This window comes from Mirounga angustirostris, unplaced genomic scaffold (assembly GCF_029215605.1).
Source record: "Mirounga angustirostris isolate CCGP_5_RB_7025 unplaced genomic scaffold, mMirAng1.0.hap1 SCAF_3, whole genome shotgun sequence".
NCBI classification, from domain to species: Eukaryota; Metazoa; Chordata; class Mammalia; order Carnivora; family Phocidae; genus Mirounga; species Mirounga angustirostris.
The window spans coordinates 193,073,176-193,092,972 of record NW_026991711.1 but is presented as its reverse complement, the minus strand read 5'-3'; the positions used below and the strand labels follow the sequence as shown (position 1 = coordinate 193,092,972).

Genomic DNA, 19,797 nt, shown 5'->3' with positions numbered 1-19,797 from the left:
GAGGTGCACGGCGCGTGGGTGATGACGAGCCGCCTCCCAGCCCGCCGCAGGCACACGGCCCAGAGGGAGGAGGAAGACTCTGGAAGTCTGTGGTGATGCATTCAAAATGGAATAAAACAAGTTTAACTGACAAAGTTGTTTAGCTTCTTGTCGTAATACGCTCGCAGAGCACAGAGCGCGCATTTATAGGATATAATCAGACTGCATGCTCGTGAGTGGTTGTTTCCTGTTAAGTGTTTTTTCTACTTTTCAAGTGGACGGGTTTCCTTGTTTCCCTCGTATCCCTAAACCACTGAACTTCCCAGTGGGTGTTTACACGTGTAACCTGTCTGTTCTCTTAAATTTGATCACCAGCTGTCGCTTTACAGCTCCCAGGTGTCAGATTGGCCCAGCAATCACCCCCCCACACGTGCGTGCGGGTCGTCCAGTCACGTGTGGCTGAAGCTGTGGCCTCGGGTGGGTGGAAGGAGCCCACCAGGGCCCCCTCCGGGCCAGGGCTGCTCAGCGGCTCCCCCGCCTTCTCAGACACACAGCTCTGGGTCCCTGGTACCGGGGGCGGTCGGTGGCTGTGCCGGTCTTGAATCAGGGCCACATAAAGCAAGCGTAGGGGTGAGCAGAGCGCCCCCCACCCCCAGGAGCAAGCCAGGACAGCCAGGGGACAGGGATGGGCGGGGAGACCTTTAGCAGCCTGGGCAGCTGGTGCTGTGGGGGTTATAGATTGCCTCGAACGTGCCAACGAGTCTGCTCAAGAACCCCAATGCTGTGGCTTCATGGGCATTTATATTGGGGCTTACCGGTTTGGACATTTAAGATACCAATGAAACGAGCTGTGATCACACTGGGTTGATCTCCCAGCTCCCTCATGGAGCCCTTGCCCTCCTGACCTTGAGGGGAGCCAGGGCAGGCTCTGTCAGTGGCCATCCACCCTCCTCCATGGCTGTGTCCCCAGCTGACCCCGTGTCCCCTTCTCCTGCCCTTTGCAGGACCGTGGTCATGCCCATCGCGAACGAGTTTGCCCCAGATGTGGTTCTCGTGTCATCGGGCTTCGACGCTGTGGAGGGCCACCCCACACCCCTCGGCGGCTACAACCTCTCCGCTAAATGTAAGTCGGGTTTGCAGATGGCCCAGGCACAGTCTGGGTTCTGCTGTGTTTATGATCAGGTGTGCTCTGTATTTCAAGCCTCCCCTTTAGTAACAATGGGAGGAAACTCTCTTCGTCATGTCTTACTAAAAACGTGACCGCACCGGCTGCCCCAGAGAGCACAGGGCGCACAGCGGGCCGGTGTGGGCCAGGGCGCACAGGGTAGCTCTCCTGGGGGCCGTGCTCTGGCACAGACCTCAGAGCTTTTTTGACCCGGCCGGAGGCCCAGTGGCCCACGCAGTGACCGGGCAGAGGGCCAGGAGGGAGCAGGGTGCCCAGCACCCCTCCGCGCGGCCAGATTGCTGCCGTCCGAGTTCCGAGTCTTACGGGCTCACCCCAAGATAGCGCGGCTTCAGCCCCAGAGCTCCGCAGTAAAACAGGTGAATTTGGGGCTTCCCAGTGCATCGAAGAGTGACGTTATCCGTGCACTGTAGTGTGTTAGATGCACACTAGACGGTCTGCAAAACCACGTACAGACCTTCATCGAAAGCGACTTTGTTGCTAAAATGTGCTGACCGTCATGTGAGCTATAGGCGAGTTGTGATCACCATAACGTAATAATAATAATGAACAAGTTTGAAATATTGTGAGAATTACCAAAATGTGACAGAAAGATGCAGAGTGAGCAAATGCTGTGGGAGAATGCTGTCCCCAGACGTGCTCGATTGAGGGCGGCCACGGACCTTCCCTCTGCGGAAGGTGCATTCCCGTGAAGCGCAGGACCAGGTGCGCTCGGGGCCCGCGTCACTGTTTCCGTCAGACAGAGGCGAAGCCGAGGCTTCGGGAGGTTTCGATCTCGCCAGGCCCACAGCCGCCAGGAGCGCCGCCCAGCCCTGGGCCCAGTGTGCTGGTGACAGCTGGTGACGGGGCTGCTGAACCAGGGTGGCGCGGTTTTGTTCAGCTCTAATTAACGTCAGACGCTTCTGGTGAGGATGGTAATCACCATTACCCGCCAGGCGCTCTCTGTGGACGGGAGGGGATGTGGGTGCAGGGGGCACGCTGTGGTTGTCGGTGAAAGCCAGACCCGCCAGACGCGGGGTGTAAGAGTCCAGGAGGGGCCCGCCCGGTGGTGCGTGTGCCCGCGAATGGACACGCACACACATGTGCTCAGCACACCGCTGACCAGAACCCCCGGCCCTCTGGTCCCCAGGCTGCGAGGGCACAGCGTGGGGACGAGCTCATGCTCCCCCCTCCACGGTCCCAGCATGCAAGCTGAGGGGCTCCTCCTGGGCTTCCTTCCTTCCCCCAAACGAGATGATTTGCGGCATTATAAAATCAAAGCACCAAAACCGTAATTCCTACTCTCAAACAGATCAAAAAGAATCCCAAACTGAAATTCTTCAATGAATTTATTACAATCAGACCTGGCTTCTGTTATGTGTTTCGGAGCGCCAGCCCCCTGGGTCTCTGTAATGTGATGTAATGCATTTCTGGGCGCTTTGATCCGCAGCCAGGCGTCGGCTCCGCGGCTCACCCTTGTCCTCCGCGCGCATCTCCCTTTTCCTCTTGCAGGTTTCGGGTACCTGACAAAGCAGCTGATGGGCTTGGCTGGCGGCCGGATCGTTCTGGCCCTGGAGGGGGGCCACGACCTCACGGCTATCTGCGATGCCTCGGAAGCATGTGTTTCTGCTTTGCTGGGCAACGAGGTAGGAGGACCAAGGGGCCTGGGGCTGCTCTGTGCCCGGGCTCGGGGCCCAGACCTGTTACAGCTGTGCTCTGGCTCTGGGTTAATGCTCACCCGTTGGACGAGGCTCTCTGGTTAGGGCAGAAGGAGGTGAGCAAGAGCACTACCGAGAGCCCTCTTCTCTGTAAACGTGGCTCAGGATCCTGTATTTTAAAGGTGCTCACCTTTGCATGTGGGTCGTGTTGAGAATATTCTCATCTCGCTTCCTTCTCTGTGGACAGTCAGTTCTCGGGGAGGTTCTCAGGTAAGTTCTGGGGACAGTGTCCCTGTGCTGGTCTTGCAGGCTGGGGCGTGGAGCCCCGGCTCCCTGCTCTGAACCTGTAGGCAATGCCCAGGCTGGGGGCCCTGTGTTATGTCCCCCCTGGGGCCGCAGGACCACGTCAGGGAGACGCTGGCTTGCACAGCTGAGCTCAGAGGGTCCAGATGGGAGAGGGAGCGAAGGGGTCAAAGGAGAGAGTCCCTGGGAGCATCACATTCCGGAATGACACTGGGCCAGGGCCCCTCCCTCCTGGCTGGCACTCCGGGTGGGGAGAGCTGCCCAGCTGGGAGTGGACGGGACATCAGGCGGGGAGCTGCCGCCCTCGACAGGATGCTCTGCAGCTGGCCGAGCCTCTGAAGTTTGTGACACGGAACTTACCTGTAGCTTCCACTTGGATTTTTGGAAATGTGCTCTTCCTGAAATTCTAAGTCCATCCACAGGCCTTTGGATACGGGGTCCCACACCTACCTCCTGACCCCCTTGAAGGGCGGGTCCCGGCCCCTCACAGCACAGCTTCCTCTTGGTGCTTGCTGTGGCGTGGCCGCCTGCGTCCCAGAAGCAAGTCAGCTGCTGCCGCGGGGAGCACAGGCAGGGCCCGGCCGGAGCAGGGAGGTGCCGGGCGCCCACGTGCGGGACGCCTGGAGGCAGCCCTCGAGCTCTGCTCCCGCGCCGTCCCTGGGACTCACAGCCCCTTCCTCAGGAGACGAAACGGACGTGTGCAGGTCTGCAGCTGGCGAGGACACAGTCCAGCGGGGCAGGCTCCCTGGGTGTCCACTGGGGGTGCCGTTGTCCCTGTGCTGGCCACCCTCCTGCTGGTCACCACCAAGACTCAAGGGAGCCCGCGTGTCAAGGCCCTGAAATGAGGCTGGAGGACACACAGCTCGGGAGGACGGGCCACCCGTGGCGCGGGCAGTGCTGGGATACCCGGGCCACTTGTGAGGACCCCTGATGTCCCGTCCTGGGAAAGGCTGGAGAGCAGAGTGGCCTGGAGGGTGGGTGCCGGGGAGGCAAGGTGGACACTACCCGGTGGGGAGGGCGCCACTCCCACTGCACTGACCCGTTGGGGGACACCCAAGGCCAGATGGCCCCGAAGCCCCAGGAAACGGTGATATGATGAGTACCAGCCTCTTCCCCCGAGCAGGGCTGCCCCTGCCTGGCCTAGGAAGGCCCCTGTGGAGGCCCGTCTCACGCGCCATCGATGCGTCCTGGGGCCCCGTCCCTGCAGTGTCTCAGCCTGGAAGCGTGAGCGCCTGTTAGGGTTCCTCCAGGAGGCACGTCTCCGAGAGCTGGTTCAGGCTCACCCCGAGGCTGCCCTCCTAGACCCCCAGCGGGGACATGCAGCAGACGGTGGGGCCAGCAAGGCATTTGAGGAGGGCTCTGACGGGAGATACAAAGCGGGGTTCAGGCAGGCCCTCGAAGGCACACATCAAATTTGACTGCATCCAGTAAGACAGGGTGGAATGATGACGTGTAGACAGGTCTCCAGTGGTGGGATGTAGGGCTCTATCCTCAAGCCATTTGCAGTCAGCATTGCTCCCTTTGACTTGGGTGAGCCACAGAAGGCCCTCTGTGGACACAGTAGGATGAGGTGTGTGGCCTGTGCCCCTCCAGGCTGAGGGTGGACAGAGCTGACAACACGGTGTTCGGAGGCAAAAGTGAGGTCAGGACGCAGGTCCTGGCATCAGCCATACAAGCAAAGGATCCCGGGTGAGCCTGGCCTGATTTGGGGTCAGATCCTCGGGCAGCTCCGTGCGTGTCCTGTGCATGAGCTGGCCCGGCAAGGGGAGGAAGGCCAGGTGTCCCCGGGGAGTGTGTCACCAGGGAGGAAAGCATGGTGTCTCAGTCTTGGGCCCACACACCCAGAGGAGGGCGGTGACCGAGTGGGCACAGTCTTCGAGCAGCAGTCATGGAGGAAACCCCTCTTGGGCCTCCTGGGGCGGTAGCCCGCGGTGGCTGAGCTCAGGGGCTGGAGGAGGAGAGTCGAGATCCTCCGCACCAGGGAGGCAGGACCGGCAGTCAGAGCAGGACCGGCAGTCAAAGGCACCAGGGCCTGGCTCCCCGTGAGGAATTGCTTTGCACCCACGTGCCCCATGGGGTCCGGAGCTCGTGCTCCCTGGCCACCGTTGGGGCGGGCCGTGGCCGGCCATGGGGATGTGGGCAGTGGGCTTCAGGCGGCTCTGCTGTCCCCTGACAGCCTCCTGTCCTGCCTGGTGTCCATTTTAAGCTAAGTCCCCAGTAGACCCCGGAGCCCTGTGTCATGTCTCCTTCCTGGTCAGGTAGATTGCACTTGACTCTTCTAGAATAGAACACCAGTCTGTTTTTGAAGTGTCCACATTTCACCCACTTTTTTTTACATAAAGCAATCTTCTCCCCCCTTTTTTGTTAGAGTTTAAAGGCAATTGAGTAATATATCCAAACCGTCCTGAAGCTTTTTGATTCTTAGAGCTAGTTATTTTAAAATAATAAAGAACTTGGCTTTCAGCTCATGCCTGTTCTTGCTTCCTGGGTGTTTGCTTCTCCAACAAGAAAATGTTCTTTTCCTTAAGCACATCAAAGAGCAGGAAGCACTCGTTTTATCAAGGTCTCTTAAAAATCTTTCTGATGCAAGAAAGCTGGGCCGAGCCCCCCTCCTCTGCCCCACAGCCGTTGGGGGCTGGAGCGCGGTGTGTCGGACGGACACTTCGGCAGGCACTCCCGGCGGCGTGCTGCCTGGAGCAGGGGGGCGGGGCGGGGCAGGGCCACCCCTGGGCCCCAGCCATGAGCGGCTGTGGACATGCTCAGGGACAGCAGGGAGCTGGCGGAGGACACCGCTGGCATGAGCTGGGAGCTGAAGCTTCAAAGAGTGACCAGGCGGTGGCCCAGGGCCCCCGGAGGCCCCCGGAGGCTCACTGTCATGACTGCGGCCGAGGGCACAGAGCCCCCTGGGGCGTGGTCCACAGTGCTGATGCCCCTGGAAGGAGGACGAGGACTGAAATCTGTCCCTGGGGAGCAGCCCTGCTGAGGCCAAGAGGCTGTGGGGGAAGCACTGGCTGGACCGACAGCGCTCGGGGAACAGAGAGGCGGGAGCCAGCTAGCGGGCGCAGTGCCGAGGGGAGGCTGGGCAGGGCCTGGTGGGCACGGGCAGGCGTGCGTGCAGTGGGCGTGGGGTCACATAGCTACACGTGGTCCTCCTGTGACGTCTTCTGTGTCCTCTGGATGGAAGGAGGGGCAGGCGCACCTGCTATGTGACCTACGTGGGCCGGGGACCTGGCTGTGTGACAGCCCGGGGGCTCTGGCCGCCTGGTGCTGGCCGGAGAAAAGCCCCCAGTGGGGATGGGACAGGTGCCCCCGAGGACGGGGGCCTGGCTCCGCCATCGCTAAAGTTTTCCTGGCCAGCGCAGGTACTCCCAAGCACGTAGAGTTCTATGCGTTCTGACAAGCATGAGCGTGGACCCAAGTTCTGCCGGCGTATTTTAATAACCCTTTTGTCAGGATGCTGTCATCTGTCGATCCTTCTCACCTAAAGTGTGAGCCCTTTGAAACTATGGAGCAGAAAATGATTTCCATACCTAAAAAGACAGCGGGAGCCCTGAGCAGCTGTTACCGGACCAAGCGTGGTCTGCGTGGGGCAGAGTTTTCTCATCCTCAACGTTGGACGGTCTCTGAGTGTTTTCCTGCCCACTTTTGCTAAGGCCAGCTTTTTAAAGACTGAACATGATAAGCCTCATTTCCAGTTTGGTTCTGAAGTCTGCAGACTGAGGTGGGGGTGGACGCGGTATGAAGGTCGCCTTGGGGTCTCCTGTCTGTCACTCTCAGGACAGGACTCTGCCTATAGCCGGCCCATTGTTCCCCCCAGAAGAGCCAGCTCTCAGAGCAGGCCCACAGCCCGAGCAGGATGCTTTGGCATTAAGTGACCTATTTCTCCAGCTGAGCTCCCCTTCCAGATCACAAAGACCCCAAGAGGGTATGGCCACGCGCCCAGCAGGGCTGCCCTCTCCTGTCCCTTAGACCCCTCTACAGTGTGGGTTCCGACTCTCATTTCTCTACTCCCCTCGCCTACACCCCCACTCGACCCCGCCTGTGGGAGAGTCACTGCTGCCTGCCAGGGATGGACCAGATCACCCCTCTGCTCTGCACCAGCCGGACCCGCCCTCCCCTCCAGCACTTTGCCCCCTCCCCCTGCCTGGCCACAGCCTGTCCTGCTCCCCAGGGAGCCGGGGCTTCACCTGTCCTGCTTCTTCCTGCTCTTTGCTCAAAGTTCACCTGCTCAGTGAGGGCCCCTCTGCCCCCCGCGTGGACATAGCAGCCTGCCCACCCGCACCCTGTGTCCCAGGACCTTGTTCGGTGCTTTTCCATGGCATTCAGCGCCTTTGGACATTCTGTTGGGTTTACTCATCCAGTATGGTTTTAGCTGACGGGCGGTCCCTCCCCGGGAAGGAGACGCTGTAAGGCCGGGGGATGGGTGTCTGCTTTGTTCACTGACAAACCCCAAGTTTGTAGAACAGGGATTTGCACTTAGTGGGCTGCCCAGAAGATATATATTAAATGCAAGAATAGAATCCCAACTAGTAAGGGGGTAGTATTTTGAGTCATGAAGTTTCTCCCCTTTCCTGGTCCGTTTTTCTTAAGTCGAGCCTAGAAGCAGTCTGTGTCACGTCCCTGGCCCTGGAGCAGAGCCCAGCGCCAGTTGCTGCGTGACTGTGGGGTGAGCTGACCAGGCGCCAGCGGGGGCGCTGTCTGGGGGCTCCTACTCTCAGCCGCATCGCAGCCTCGTGCTGACCCCTTCTGCTCTCCCAGTCGTCACTGGACCCCGCGGAAACCAGCCATCACCGCTGCTCACTGTGCTTGCCTTTCTGTCCCTTTACCCCTTTCCTCCTGAGACTCCCCTCGGGCTTCTGAGCACCCTGCCCCCGGGAGGGCACTGTGCCCTAGGTTTGTCGTGGTCTCCCCCGGATTCCACGTAACTGCATGACAGGCAGAGCGGACAAGGTTGCCGGCACGGGGTAAGGACCCTCCTTCCTTGTTTGCCCCTTGTGCAAGCACGTGGTGAGGCCTCCACCCTCCAGCGGCCTTTGCCAGGTGCTAGGGACAGAACGAGCCAGCCCCCATTGCCAGCCCAGCTGCGGCACTGATGCGTGGGCCGGCCAATCCCCTGGGGTGGCTCGAGACGGGGGAGCTGACAGTGGCAGAGGGTGTTGGGGGGAGGGTGACATAAGACCCCAGAGGGCCAGCTGCCCTGGAGCGTGGGTCCCGCTGGGAGACAGGCCGTGGGGAGCCCCCACCCCGGGATGGGGGAGCAGCTGAGCCAGGTGCGCCCCCCTCGCTCTGATGCACCCCTCTGCTTCAGAGTGATAATTTATGGAATGAGTTATGTTCCTAAAACCCTTTTTGTTCTTAAAACTGAACTTCTGACAAATACTAGAGTCTGGGCGGAACAGGCAGGCAGGATGCCGCAGGCGCTGATGACCCCGCCCCCGGTGGGTGGGGCTTTGTGCCGGGGCGGAGCCTGCGCTCTGCTCCTCACCGCCCTCAACAGAGGACCTGGCTGGGCAGGCCGCTCTCGGGGATCCCCGTCCCCGCGAGGGGTCCCAGCTGCGGGGGGCAGCAGAGCTGTCTCTGTCCTGCCTGGGACCCAGCGGGTTGTTGCAGCTTGGCGGCTGGGGTGAGCTCCCTGCACCGGGCCTCGGCAACACTTGGCATCCTGACACTTGAGCTCTGCCAGTGGGAGGGGTGAACAGCACCCAGGGCGGGGCGGATCATTTCCTCGTCGCTGCTGGTGCCGAGCATCTTCCCAGGTGCCTGTTGGCAGCTTAGACTTTCTCTTCTAGTGAAGTTCACGGCTTTGGCCCCTGTTTCTCCTAAACCGTATTTTTCCTGTTTATTCCCGAGGGGGAAATTGGATGGATGGGTAGGTGGATGAAAGGCAAGATGGGCAGATGGGTGGGTGGGTGGACGGACTGATGGACAGTTAGGCGTCTCCTCTTTTTCTGACCCCTGGAGGAGTGAGCGCAGCATCAGAGTAACCTCTTCCTTGACTGCGAGAGTTCTCCTGGGCCATGGAGATTCGCCCACCTTGGCCGGTTTTCCTCGCCGCACTCATGCTGCGGCCCCTCTCCCTGCTGGTCCACATTTGTGCCTCGGTGGCTCCCTTACCCAGTCGTATCGGAACTTGTCCAGTTAAGCCGTTTCAAAGAATACAGTAGCCTTCCCTTTCCAGAATTTGTTTCTGCCCCTTTTCTGTGTCTTTACTTCTTTCCCCAGGACTGTTCTCTTGCTCCCTTCCTAAACTGAGCACCTACTTGCTCTGACGTCTGCATTAGGCTCAGTATTGGCTGCACCTCGCACGCTGGTACGTGGCATTTTCATTGCTTTTCATTTCTAAGCATCTCCTGCTTTCCAGGGACCCGTGATCGCTGTGCTATTTAATTTCCAACCTCACGGCCGCATGGTTCTCATTTGTGCCCAGTTTCTGACAGACGCTGTGCTAAGAACAGGTGTGGTGGTATCGTGGGGGGAGCGGTCTGCCTGCGTAGACGTCCACGCACGTTTGAGGGAGCGCGCCTCCTCCGCCCCATCCCCACACCTCTGTCCATCGCTCAGTCTCGCCGTCGTGCCCTTCACGTTTGGTTTTCTCTGCCGACCCCGTCTGCTCCTTCTGAGGAGGACGTGCCACCCCCCCTCGCGTGGCGCGTCTGCTCACCTCCATTGGCTCTGGCGACGTTCACTTCCTGTGTGTTAAGCAATTTTACCAAATGTGCACAAACTTTAAAGCATCACATCCTTTTGATGAATTGGCATTTTTGTCACCGTGTAGAGTCGTCCTTTACGTCCAGCCACAGTTTTCCGTTTACACGTGTCGTGCGTGGAACCCGCCACCTCCTGTCCAGTCGCTTCCTCCATAAACAGCGCGAGGCTGGATTCCAGGATGGGTTTTCTCGATAGTGCACGGGCTGCCCGTTAAGTGGACACTGGTCCTTATGGTGGGTTTGGTTGTGCCTCATTTTCCGTGGCTTTGCTTTTTCCAGACTCGTTTCTGCGTCTCTCTGTGCTGCGTGCTTCCCCTCTTCTGCCCTGTCCCCACATGACTGAGGGTCCCCCACATGGCGCCCGTCCCCTCCGCTGGGGGGAAGGTACACGGCTGCCGGTTGCCAGGGGCGACCCTTACAGATGTCAGCACATCCCTGTGACGCGGTCAGTGGCCTCTTCCCTCCCCACGCCACCCGGACCCACGTGGGGCCACAGACCAAACACAGCACGCCCCTTTGGACGTGGCTTTACCGAAAAGTCACTTGCTTGCCCGAGACGGACCCGTGCCGGCCGCTGTCCTGTGTTTACTGGCTCCCTTGGGCAGCCCCCGCCCCGGCCCCTCCCGGGGTGTGTGTGTGGTCCCTGACTGGCCTCTCCCCCTCCTCCTTCCTTCCTTCCCTCCTTCCTTCCGTCCTTCCTTCCTTCTTCCCTCCTTCCTTCCGTCCTTCCTTCCGTCCTTCCTTCTTCCGTCCTTCCTTCCGTCCTTCCTTCTTCCCTCCTTCCTTCCGTCCTTCCTTCCTTCCTTCCTTCTTCCCTCCTTCCTTCCGTCCTTCCTTCTTCCCTCCTTCCTTCCATCCTTCCTTCCTTCCTTCTGTCCTTCCGTCCTTCCTCCCTTCCTTCCTTCCCTCCTTCCTCCCTCCCTTCCTTTCTTCCTTCCTTCCCTCCTTCCTTCCCTCCTTCCTCCTTCCCTCCTTCCTTCCGTCCTTCCTTCCTTCCTTCTGTCCTTCTGTCCTTCCTCCCTTCCTTCCTTCCCTCCTTCCTCCCTCCCTTCCTTTCTTCCTTCCTTCTCTCCTTCCTTCCTTCCTTCGTAGTCACTGACTTGACACCATTACTGTTGTTTAATGTAGTCCCTGTGTCCATGGCCTTTCCTGCATTCGTGTGCATCATCGCCCCTCGTTTCTCCGACCGCCACCCGGGACCACTGTGCCTCCAGCACACCCCGTACGTTTCCTGGCAGAGGGACACCCGTGTCAACGTCCCGTTTGTTTGCCTTTATTCAAGTTGTGATTTTACCCTCGTTCTTTTTTTTTTTTAAGCAGGCTCCATACCCAGCATGGAGCCCAACGTGGGGTTGAACTCACAACCCTGAGATCATGACCTGAGCTGAGATCAAGGGTCAGACGCCTAACAGACTGAGCCACCCGGGCGCCCCTGCCCTCGTTCTTGACTGACGGGGCCACAGTTGTGGCCGACAGTCATGTTCTCTCTGGACGCTCTGAAGCGACCGCCTTGCTCTGTGCCGTGCGGGAGCTGGTGGCTGGCGGGCTGCGTCCCCCTGCAGACTGTCCTTCTCCAGCTCTCTGCTCATCCCCGGAGCTCTGCGGCTTCGCTCCGGAGCACCTGGGTGTGGGCGTGTCGTGTGACTCTTCCTGCTCGGGTCTCGTCCCCCACCCTCTGGGACACAGACCCTCCCCCTCTGCCCGCTCCCCATGTCCCCAGTGCGTCCAGAGTCGTTTCTTCGGCTGTTGCTTCCAGGTTACCGGTGTTCTCCTTAGCTGATAGGAGTTTCCAGTTCCTGCTGTTGCATTTTCATTTTTAGAAGTTCTATTTGGCTCTCTTTCAAATCTTCCAGTTCAGTTCAGTAATCCTACATTTGTCTCTTATTTTTAATACATACTAAACATACTTTATAGTTTAAAACTGAGCATTTGAATAATCACAGTCTTTGAGGATCCAAATCTGCATTTTTTTACTAGACTTTTAATTCTGGGTAGCTTTGGACCTAGAGGAAAGTTGCAGAACTGGCCCCCAAGCTCCCATAGGCCCTCGGACGGTTTCCTCTCGGTGCCATCTGACCGCGGGGGAGCCTTTGTCTCAGGCCGGGAGCCAGCCCTGACCCGGCCCTGCTAGGCCAGACCATGCCCGGATTTCGCTCGCCTTCCCACGACTGCCCTCACCGTGGCAGGGTCCCCATCCTGGACCCCACTGTGCGTCCAGCCGTTCCATGTCCTTACTCTCCTCTGGGCTGTAGCAGTCTCTCAGCCTTCCCTTGGTTGTCATTTTTGAAATGTTGATAATTTTCAGCAAAGAACACCAGTCAGGTACTTTGTAGACTCTACCTCAGTGTATGTCTTGTTTTTCAAGGTACTCCGCTCCACCTCTTGGAGAGGGCGTGTGTACACAAATTATGTGAAATTCTTCTTGAGGAACATGTGTCTCCTCCTTGTTACTTACTCGGTCATCAGCGCAGACTCCTGGACACTCCACGCTCTGAGTTACGGTCCAGAACCGTGCCGTGGTCTCTTTCCCGCCTGGCCTCGTGTGCGTCCCTTTAGCCCGCCTGTCATTTCCTGAGCGCTCCCTCCGTCTCTGGTACTGCAGGACGCGCCAGGCTCTTCTAAAATCTGCCGTGCCCCAGCCTCGGAAAGGACCAGGAGCCTGGCTCCTTTTACTGGAGGGTGGTGTTGGAGACCTTGCTGGTTTCTCCGGAGCCCAGACCGCACTGGCTGACTTCCGTGTTTTATGATGGTTTTGGCTGGGGACTCCAGCATTCTGGAACTGAACTGAAAGCACGAGGCAGCAGCCTCATGAGGGGGCCCACGGCTGCTCTGCCAGGCGCCCAGCCCCTCCGCTTATGGCGTGTGAACCAGGCAGATTCTCAGGGAGACCGCGGCCGGCGCTTCCCTTCTCTGCAGAGCCCAGGCTAAGAACAAACCTCCCCCCGCCAGGTGTCTGCGGGTACGTGGTCTGCAGGAGCCTGGCTCATCCCTGGGAGGACTGTGGTCATTCCCACACAGGCCTGCACGGCCCCCAGCCTGTCCCAGGATATGTGACCACCCCAGGCAGTTCCAGCTTCCTTCTGGAACCCAGCAGATCTCCCCTGGTGTTATAGGCTTGTCTAATTATTTAAAGTTTTTTAAAATTATTTTTGTGTTTTCATCATGTATTTCCCCAAGCATCTTAGTTGTCATGTTGCAGACACCCCGGCGTGCCTTGTGGGTCTCTGACTGGCTTACGCTTCCTTATTATCCTCTGCGGTCTGCACCGAAGGGGACACTGGGAGCACAGGGCCCCCCTCGGAGAGACTCCACTCACTGTCTTCTTTCTTTTACCGTTTCCCCATTTTGTGAAGAAGATCGTCAGTGGATGTTCAGGCATTCTTATTTGTAAGACTACAGACGTGAAAGTGGTATTTCCAAAGGTTCTCATTATTTCCCTCATGCTGTGTGATGGTGTAGATGGTGTCTCAGTGGGTCCCAAGCAGACATCCTTCTGCACCAGCCCACTCCTGGGTGTGGTGTCCACTCAGGCAGGAGCTCACGAATACACCTGACGGTCCCCTGGGAAAATATCTCAAAGAAAATAAATCTACTTTTGTTTAAAAAAAATCGTATGGTAAATAGCAAAGCCATGTTTGGCTTTTTCTTCGTCTCTGTCCACAAATACACTCAAGAAACCGACTTTGTCCCGTTGTAATGCACATGGGGATTGACACCCTGTACGTTCACTGTGTATTTATATATTATTTTCTAGCTTGATCCTCTCCCAGAGAAGGTCTTACAGCAGAGACCCAACGCTAACGCGGTCCGGTCCATGGAGAAAGTCATTGAAATCCACAGTGAGTTGCCTGGGCTGCCCGGGGGCATGGGGTGACCCAAGTCACTGAGACTGTCCCGTAGGTGGGTCTGCCCTGTGGTCCCCGGTGCAGACGCTGGGTTCCCCCCAGCCTCCCCGCTGAGAAGCCCGTGTGCGAGCAGACACCGAGTGACTAGCTCCGGCCTGGCCCCCCTGCTCGTTCCCCTCACGCTGAGGCCCCCCTCGTCTCTGAGGGTCCCGGGGGAGGCCCCCCAGACCCCCGGCCCATCCCAGGCGCCCTGCCTCAGGGAGGACCGGACTCCGCTGGCCGCCTCTCCCAGGGGCCCAGTTGCTGTGAGCCGTGAGCCAGGTGCTCCCTGGCTTCTGGCTCCTGGAAGACGTGCTTTTAAGGGCGCCCGTGAGGAGGCTTGAGCGGGGGGAGCCCAGTAACCACGCCTCTCCGCTCAGGCCAGTATTGGCGCTCCCTGCCACGTCTCTGCTCCACGGTGGGGCGCTCGCTGGTAGAGGCCCAGAAGTGCGAGAACGAGGAAGCCGAGACCGTCACCGCCATGGCCTCGCTGTCCGTGGGCGTGAAGCCCGCCGAGAAGAGGTGAGCGTCTCTGCCCCGCCAGCAGGCCCTGCTGCCCACAGCCCGGGCCTCGGCTGTCGTGGGCGGGACGTGGCTTCTCCCCGCAGCCCTGCCTCGTGCGCGGCCAGCCGGGCGGGGGACGGAGGGACGGAGGGACGGAGGGCAGGGGTCCCGCCACGGCCACCTCTTGCTGCGGGAAAGGCCCGAGGGGACCGTTGAGGAGCCTTCGCTCCGAGCGGGGCCCCGTCCCGGCCGCCGTCCGGGGCAGGGGCGGTGGCGGGGGCGCGGTGGGCGGGTGGCCGGCGGGTGGCACTGCCCTCACCCCGCGGGCTCTGTGTCTCTGTTGTGCCCGGCGCCGCCGCAGACCCGACGAGGAGCCCATGGAGGAGGAGCCGCCGCTGTAGCCTCCCGCGCAGCTGCGGGCCTCTTGTTTGTTTGTCCCGTCTCGAAGCTCCGCCGACAAAGCTCCTGTTTGTGTGCGGCCTGCCCGCGTCCTCTGACCGCGGCTGGAGCGGCAGGGGGAGGCCTCCGCCCGCCCGGCCCGGCTCCCCGGCGGGCAGCCCTGCGCGGACCGGGACCCACTGGCAGCCGGGCTCTCGGCTCCCTCGACGGAGGCCACGGAGGAAGGAAGCCTGTGGCGGCTCGCGGCAGAGCTGCCCGCTCCGTGGCCGCGAGGGAAGGAAGACGCAAATCAAAGATCTAATAATACAAAACAGACTCGATGAAAACTGGTGCTTACAGTTGATTATTACCCACAATTCCACAGTCTCCGTGTAAACCACTCAACGCATCCTGTAGCTTCTTTTGTTCAAGAGAACGTTCTCTCGGGCGCCGGCCCGTCCCAGAGCCCAGCGGTGCACCGCGGCGCGTGCGGGGGGGCCCGTGGCGGGGCGGGGGGCCGGGGCGGTGCGTGCGGGGGAGAGCTGGACGCACACCGAAGCGGGAGCCCGCGGGAACTGGCTTTGGTTTCTCCAAGCCATCGGAAGATGCGAGTTTGTGCCTTTTTTTTATTGCTCTGATGGATTTTTGTGGCTGGGTTTTCTGACGTCTGAGGAACAATGCCTTAAGAAAAAAATAAACAGCAGGAATTGGTGGGACAGTTTCCTGTGGCTGCGTGCTGGCCCGGGGTGGGGGGCTCTGGGGGCCGCCGGCCTGCAGGCCCGGGTTCGCTTTAGTGCTGTTTAAGAGAAACGGAGGTAGTTCCAGCAAAGTGGCAAATACTGTTGGGGGTTTTGAAGTCCAACAAATTTTAAATGAATCCAAAGTGTTCTTTTCTCGTACATCCTATAACAATTGAGCATCTCCATTTGGTTGTGAAGCATGTCCTAGGCACACTTCCAGTGTTATGATCGGAATGCTTTTTATTAAAAGCAAGTAGCATGAAGTATTGCTTAAATTTTAGGTATAAATAAATATATATATGTATAATATATATTCCAATGTATTCCAAGCTAAGAAACTTGATTCTTATGAAATCTTGATAAAATATTTATAATGCATTTATAGAAAGAGTATATATATATAATAAATGCAGATCGTAAAGGTCCCTGGCGAATGAATGACTTGTGAATTAGACATCAAGGTGCTTACGGAAAGGGATCTCGTTTGAAACTCACGTATTTTTGAACTCCAGATTGGATAGCTTTCAGATCGCCAACACGTCCGCCGCTGGGCAGCTACCCAGCAGGTGCGTGCTTTCGTTCTGCTCTTTTCGGACAGGACCCCTCCCGCTCCAAGCCTCCGTGCACATATGTACCTAATGAGTTTTTATAGCAAAGGATATAAATTTGTTGTTGATTTTTGTATGAATTTTTCACAAAGAGACCCTGAATAAGCATTGTTTCGTGAATTTTACATTTTTTCTCACCATTTAGCAGTTTCCTGAATGGTAACAATGTCTAAGATTTCTTTCTTTCTAACTTCTTGCTTGTACATTTTTTTTTTTTTAACTTTTAAAGGTTGTGTTTTTTTATCATTTTCATCCTCGTTCATTTCTGTACAGTGAGCAGTGTTGTGTGGCAGCCATTTTCGGAAAGTGAGCTCGTGCGAGTCGGGGGACGCGCGGTCTCCACGGCGACGCCAGCAGGGCGTCTGTCCCGCTCCGTCCCCGCGGCTGCGTCCAGACCGGGGGCTCCTCTTCCCCCCACATCGGCAGTATTACGGGGGTGCTGTGTCCTCCCCTCCGCCGCGCTGTGGGCAGGGTCGCTCGCCAGACACCGCGGGCCGTCAGCACTCACGAAACTCCGGTTTCAACTTCTCTGACCGCGTTGTCGGGACAGCATTTTAAATTCAGTTTTCCAAAGACCTTTTAAAGCATGTCAGCAACGCATGGGGCCCGAGTGAGGCCCACACCTGTTGGGGGTGTCCCCGCTGCAGCCGCATGGCCGGGGTCCTGGCCGGACGCAGCAGGCCCCGGGTTTTGGAACCTGTGGCTGCGGGGAGTCGAGGGGCCCCTGCTGCCTGGCGAGCCTGCAGGGACAGCACGGATTCCTGACCAGGGCAGCCAGTCCTCGCTCTTTCTCTCGCTGACAGTAACTGACCGTCACCTTTTCCTGGTAACTTATTTTCCAGCACTTGAAGTCACCAATTTCATTCCAAAGCATGTACTGGGTTCAGGCACAGCGCTCCCGTGGGAGGGAACCCCGAGCCGCGTCCCCGAGTTCGGCCCCGTTCACGGGGTAGCTTCTGAAGGAGACACTGATGCCGCCGGACTTCCGGCCAGACGAATCCAAATTCTTGGATTGGCTTGGTCGTCGGGATGCTGGTGGTCAGGCCCAGGACGGCGGTCCCAGAGCAGGACAGAAGGTCTCGGGGCCCGTGTGGCTTTCTCCTCCCACTGACCCCACTTTGCTCGGAAGCCCACCTCGGCGGGAGGCGCCGGTGTGTGGGACCCACGTCGGCCGTCGGGGCCGTCGGGGCATGAGCGCGGCAGCAGGGCCCGGCCCGGCCCCTGCACGGCCTGTGGGACCCCCCTGCCACCTGCCGGCCGTGGCTCTTAGAGAGGAAGAGGTCATCCCACGCTTTTTACGGGTGACTGGGTGAGGGAGTTATCCGCGGCGGGCTCACTCCCGGTCTCCTTCGGGGAGACGCCCTCCGCGGAGAGCCCTGGCAGGGGAGCATGCTGCGTTGGTCAGCTCGCTCCAGCGCCAGAGACGTGCTTAAAGCATTACCGTGTAGCCTTTTCTTTTCTTTGAAGACACACTCAGCCCTTCCCGCCGCCAGCCGCCAGCGCGGGCGGCGAAGGGCCTGCCCCAGGGTCTGCGGGACCCCACGCCAGGGAGGGCGCCTCACCTGCCCTCTCTGGCCCCGGCACCTTTAGCCTTTTTCTTCCTTTGCAGAGGCCTCGGGGGCACTGGCCAGCCAGGGGTCAGCGAGCGAGCACTTTATGTCCCTTCGTGGGAAACCCCACGGTGCCGCCGGGACACGGGGCGCCCGCCCTTTCGGCTCCAGCCGCGCCACGACGTGCCCGAGCCCCACCAGCAGGCGGCCGCCAGCCCCTCGGCCCCGAAGGGCCACTTTGTCAGAGTGTTTCAGTTTTTCTCCACTTCTTTTAAAAGTCTGTTTCCAGAGGAAGGACCGCCGGGTGTTGCTCGGACACGAACGCGGCGCCGGCGGCCGCGTTTCTGGGTTTTACTTTCAATCAGAACATTCCTTCTTTACTGGTCACAGCCATGTGCTCATTCCATTCTTTTTGTAGACTTTTGGGCCCACGTGTTTTACGGGCATTGATACATATATAAATATATATATAAACATATATGAATATATTTTTTTAAGTTCCTACAGCTGGAGGTTGCATGGACTCTATGACCGGCATGTCTTTATATTGTACACAGATTTTGCACGCCAAACTCGGCAGCTTTGGGGAAGAAGAAAAAAATGCCTTTTTTGGTTCCCCTCTCACGACATTTGCAGATACAAAAGATGGGAATTTTTCTGTAAAACCACACGAGACCTTGAAGGCGAGTCGGGGGTGGGGGGGGAACGTTTGCGTCTTCTTGAACTTATTCTTAAGAAATTGTACTTTTTATTGTAAGAAAACTAAAAAGGACTACTTAACACATTTGTCATATTAAGAAGAAAAGTTTTATCTAGCACTTGTGACATACCAATAATAGAGTTTATTGTATTTATGTGGAAACAGTGTTGTAGGGAAACGACACAGAAGTCAAGGCGATCTGCCCGTCTCTCTTCAGTTGACTTGGAGGCATTCGTTGCGTTTGTGCCCTCTGCTCTTGCACAGGGCCCGGCGGGCCGGCGGCCAGCGACCCCGACGGAGGAGCGGTCCGGCCCGTGGCCCGAAAGCGCCCCTTTCCGCACAGCTGTATTGACTTTCGCGTTGCTTTTGGATGACACGTGGCTAGGAGTCCACTTGCGGCCATGAGCCGGGGGGAGCGCCGCGGCTCACAGTCCGACTTGGCGTCCGGAGGAGGCCGCGTGTCCCTGGTCACCGAGCCGCGCTCCTGCCCCACGCGGCTCGCGGCCAAGTCCGACGGGATTGAGCGTCTCCGAGTGGAAGAAGAAGAAAGCGAACAGTTTGTTTGTTTGGGTTCTCGGTGTGTGTGCCCCATGGTGGAGGCGCTGTTCTCCAGTTTATGAGACGTATATATAATATATATAAGGGGGCTGACCCTGTTCACCCAAGAGCTTCTCGCAGACGGGTCGCGGCGCCGCGGCCCCCGTGGCACCTGAGCACGCTCCACGTGGGGTCCGCCGCGGTGGCGGCCACCTGTTTCTTCTGTAACGTAATCCGTTCTCTCTGATCGTCTGGACCTTCCAACGGTTCTTTCTTTTGCTCAGTGGAGTTGGAGATTTTGTTCTCGGTTTTCTCATTCTCGTTTTGTTCTGTGTGGGCGGGTTTTCCCCGACAACGGTGTCCTCCTCTGACGGCCGACTCCATTCCACTTGCCCCGGAGTCCAGCGTTTTGTACCTCATCAGACAGCTTGTCGCTCTTGTGGTGTAAATAAAACAGCATCTCTGGTTCCTGCCGTGTGCTCGCGTCCTCGCTGCCTCTCGCCGGGGCCCCCACCCCGGGCCCCCCTGTCGCGGGCCAGGACTCGCTTGAACCCACACATGAGGCCGCCCAGGCCCACAGCGCACCTGGCACCCTCTGCCCGCACCAGTGGGTCCTGTGGGCAGCTCCTCACTGAATGTCCTTGCTCCATCTTCTTCCCCAAAACACTCGCAGCCGCCCCCGAGGGAGCGAGTCTGCAAACCCCCCTCGGCCGCCCGGCCCCCAGCAGCACGCTGCCACCCCCAAGTGACTGCCCCACGCCCCCAGCGAAGGCCGCACCCCTCCCAGGCCCCCACGTTCAGTGACTGATCCGTTGGCACGGGGGCGGGGGCCGGCTGGGACCATTCTCTCCCCTCCCCGTGGGTCCCGGCCTGCTTCACAGCCGGGCTTCTCCCTCTGCCCGGCCGTCTCCTTCATGAACACAGTGCACAGCAACGTGGGGTCTCCAGGCGGTCACTGGCCCGCTTGCTGTGGGCAGGAGCCCGGGTGCGGCTCAGGGGGACGCCTCTGGCTCAGGGTCCTTCCCCAGGCGCCAGTCACACTGTCGGCAGGGCTCGTGTGGGGGACCCCCCTCCAGCGCACTCCCCC

General features: G+C 58.8%; 1 protein-coding gene across 10 annotated transcripts in view; it reads left to right on the top strand.

The window, feature by feature from the left end:
- The window catches only part of HDAC4 (histone deacetylase 4), a 297,813-nt gene extending 278,635 nt beyond the window's left edge, over positions 1 to 19,178 (top strand). For all 10 annotated transcript variants that reach the window (XM_064587381.1, XM_064587379.1, XM_064587385.1 and 7 more), the window contains 5 exons: positions 984 to 1,102; positions 2,654 to 2,787; positions 13,564 to 13,648; positions 14,074 to 14,215; positions 14,559 to 19,178. In XM_064587381.1, the coding sequence (XP_064443451.1) occupies positions 984 to 1,102; positions 2,654 to 2,787; positions 13,564 to 13,648; positions 14,074 to 14,215; positions 14,559 to 14,598 (520 nt within the window). In that variant the 3' untranslated portion in view covers positions 14,599 to 19,178. The remainder of the gene's footprint in view (positions 1 to 983; positions 1,103 to 2,653; positions 2,788 to 13,563; positions 13,649 to 14,073; positions 14,216 to 14,558) is intronic.
- The last annotated feature ends 619 nt before the right edge of the window (positions 19,179 to 19,797 follow it).